This window comes from Lactuca saligna, chromosome 6, assembly GCF_052625555.1.
Source record: "Lactuca saligna cultivar CGN05327 chromosome 6, ASM5262555v1, whole genome shotgun sequence".
NCBI lineage: Eukaryota > Viridiplantae > Streptophyta > Magnoliopsida > Asterales > Asteraceae > Lactuca > Lactuca saligna.
Window position 1 is genome coordinate 70780368 of NC_136422.1, and position 2133 is coordinate 70782500.

Below are 2133 nucleotides of genomic sequence, written 5' to 3' on the forward strand. Positions count from 1 at the left end.
TTTAAAAAAGTTTAATGGGCTTGTTGAAATTGTATTATGAGTAGTTTAACAAAGATTTAAGATCATTTTTTTTTACAATGTTTAATTTACAAGTTATTTTTTGTTTTGTCATACATGAAAACTTATAAAATAAACTAGCTGTGGCCAGTGAAAAACAATCTAAAAAAATTAGAGTAAATTATATGAATGGTCCCTATGGTTTGGGGTAATTTGTATGTTTGGTCCCTAATTTTTTTTTAACTTGGAAGGTCCCTATAATTTGTTTTTGTTATGCACTTGGTCTCTACTGTTTGTTTTTGTTACACGCTTGGTCCCTATCTTATCTAAAAATAGTATTATTTAAATAAGGAAAAATGATGAGGTAAGTAAGATAAGATGAGAGGGGTGGAGTTAGGGGTGTGTTTATTTAAATAAATAAAAAAAATCAAAGAAAAATAGTCTTTTTAGGTAAGACAAGGACCAAGCGTGTAACAAAAACAAACAGTAGGGATCTTACGAGTTAAAAAAATAAGTTAGGGACTAAAAGTGCAAATTATCCTAAACCATAGGGATGTAATTTACTCAAAAAATTAATATGAAGTTTGGAAATTACTTGATCGTACATGCGTATTTTAGTGAAGTAGCATTTGGTGCACTTTAGGTTGAGGCCCATCCAAAGTATCCTACATGTGATAACTCTTAACCGATCACCAAAATATCTGAAACAATTATCTCAAAAAAACGAACAAAATCGCCAATCCAAACCTCCCCATATTTCTCCCTCCATTTTTCTATCTGCAATCATCGTCTGCGTGTTTTCTCGAAGCTTATGTCTTCTTCTCTTCCCCTCAGCTTTAATTATCTTCCTTCATGGCACAAATCATCAACAACTCCTTCAGAATTCAATAAGAATGTCTTTAGCTTCTCAATTTTCTCCAAACCCATATCCCCCTCCCTCTCAAAATCTCACGTTTGCTTCGCATTTAGCAACAACAGCTCGGAATACGAACGGGAAGAAACCAGATGGCTCCGGGAAGAGCAGCGGTGGATGCGGGAGGAGCAGCGGTGGATTCGGGAGGAACAACGGTGGGAGGCTGAGAGAGAGTCTCTACTGAATGAAATCAAGGCTCTCAAACTCCAAATTGAGGAGCTGCAACATGAAGGAGCTAATAATTCCATTTCGAATGTTACAAATTTGTTGCATGTGTTGAAGAAAGAGGTGAACCAGATTGCGGAGAGTGGGTCTAGTGCTTCGCCGTTGGTGGTGGAGGCAGCTGCGGCGGTTGAGGATGCTGTAGAGGTGGTGGTGAAGGAGGTGGTTAAGGTTGAAGAGAAGGTAAAGGAGAAGGAGGTGATTAAGCCTGCGGAGGAGGTAAAGAAGAAGGAGGTAACGAAGAAGAGGACAACATTGAGGGTAGGATCAGAAGGCGATCAAGTTCAAATGATGCAGGTTTGCTTAATTCAGTTGCTTCCATTTCGCATCTCAATTGTTAACAACTACAAGTTTTCAAGTGTTCCTCCACAATCAGAACAAAACCGAGTCCTTATTCACTGTGGTTTCTGACAGGAAGCGCTGCAAAAATTGGGATTTTATTGTGGGGAAGAAGATGAGGAGTTTTCTAGCTTTTCAACTGGCACAGAGAGAGCTGTAAAAACATGGCAGGTGAATCATTATTTTCTTTCTTTAAACAGTTATGCACTTTTCTGTATAATAAATCGAATAATTTATCTTTATGGCATTTCCCAATTCTAAATATGACATGATGCTTGATTTGTGCTCAACAGGCTTCCATTGATGTGCCTGAAACTGGAATAATGACAGCAGAGCTTCTTGAAAGATTATATATGGATCAAAAAGACGAAAATTCTGGCTTCAAGGTGAGCAAAAAGGAAACAGTATTTTTTAGTGGTACTGAAATCTAGAAACACCACAAAGGTTAATTTGGTCATTTCGTTTGCTTTAGGAGAGTGGAAATGGAGTTGTTGTGGCTTCCATAACACCAGTATCAGAAATTCCTTCAAGAATTGTTAACGAATATTCAGAATCCGAGCATCGTGTCTTTCTTCTTGGAGAAAACAGATGGGAAGATTCTTCCAGGCTTACAAAAAAAAACAATATGAATAGCAAAGGCGTATTAACCTCAAAGTGCATTA

At 37.5% G+C, this 2133-nt stretch overlaps 1 protein-coding gene across 1 annotated transcript in view; it reads left to right on the forward strand.

Moving 5' to 3' along the window:
- Positions 1 to 678: 678 nt before the first annotated feature.
- The window catches only part of PTAC5 (plastid transcriptionally active 5), a 2363-nt gene continuing 908 nt past the window's right edge, over positions 679 to 2133 (forward strand). Inside the window, exons 1-4 of the mRNA XM_078961426.1 lie at positions 679 to 1429; positions 1547 to 1642; positions 1765 to 1857; positions 1944 to 2133. The exon at positions 1944 to 2133 is cut by the window's right edge and continues 33 nt beyond it. Of these exons, the coding sequence (XP_078817552.1) occupies positions 809 to 1429; positions 1547 to 1642; positions 1765 to 1857; positions 1944 to 2133 (1000 nt within the window). The 5' untranslated portion in view covers positions 679 to 808. The remainder of the gene's footprint in view (positions 1430 to 1546; positions 1643 to 1764; positions 1858 to 1943) is intronic.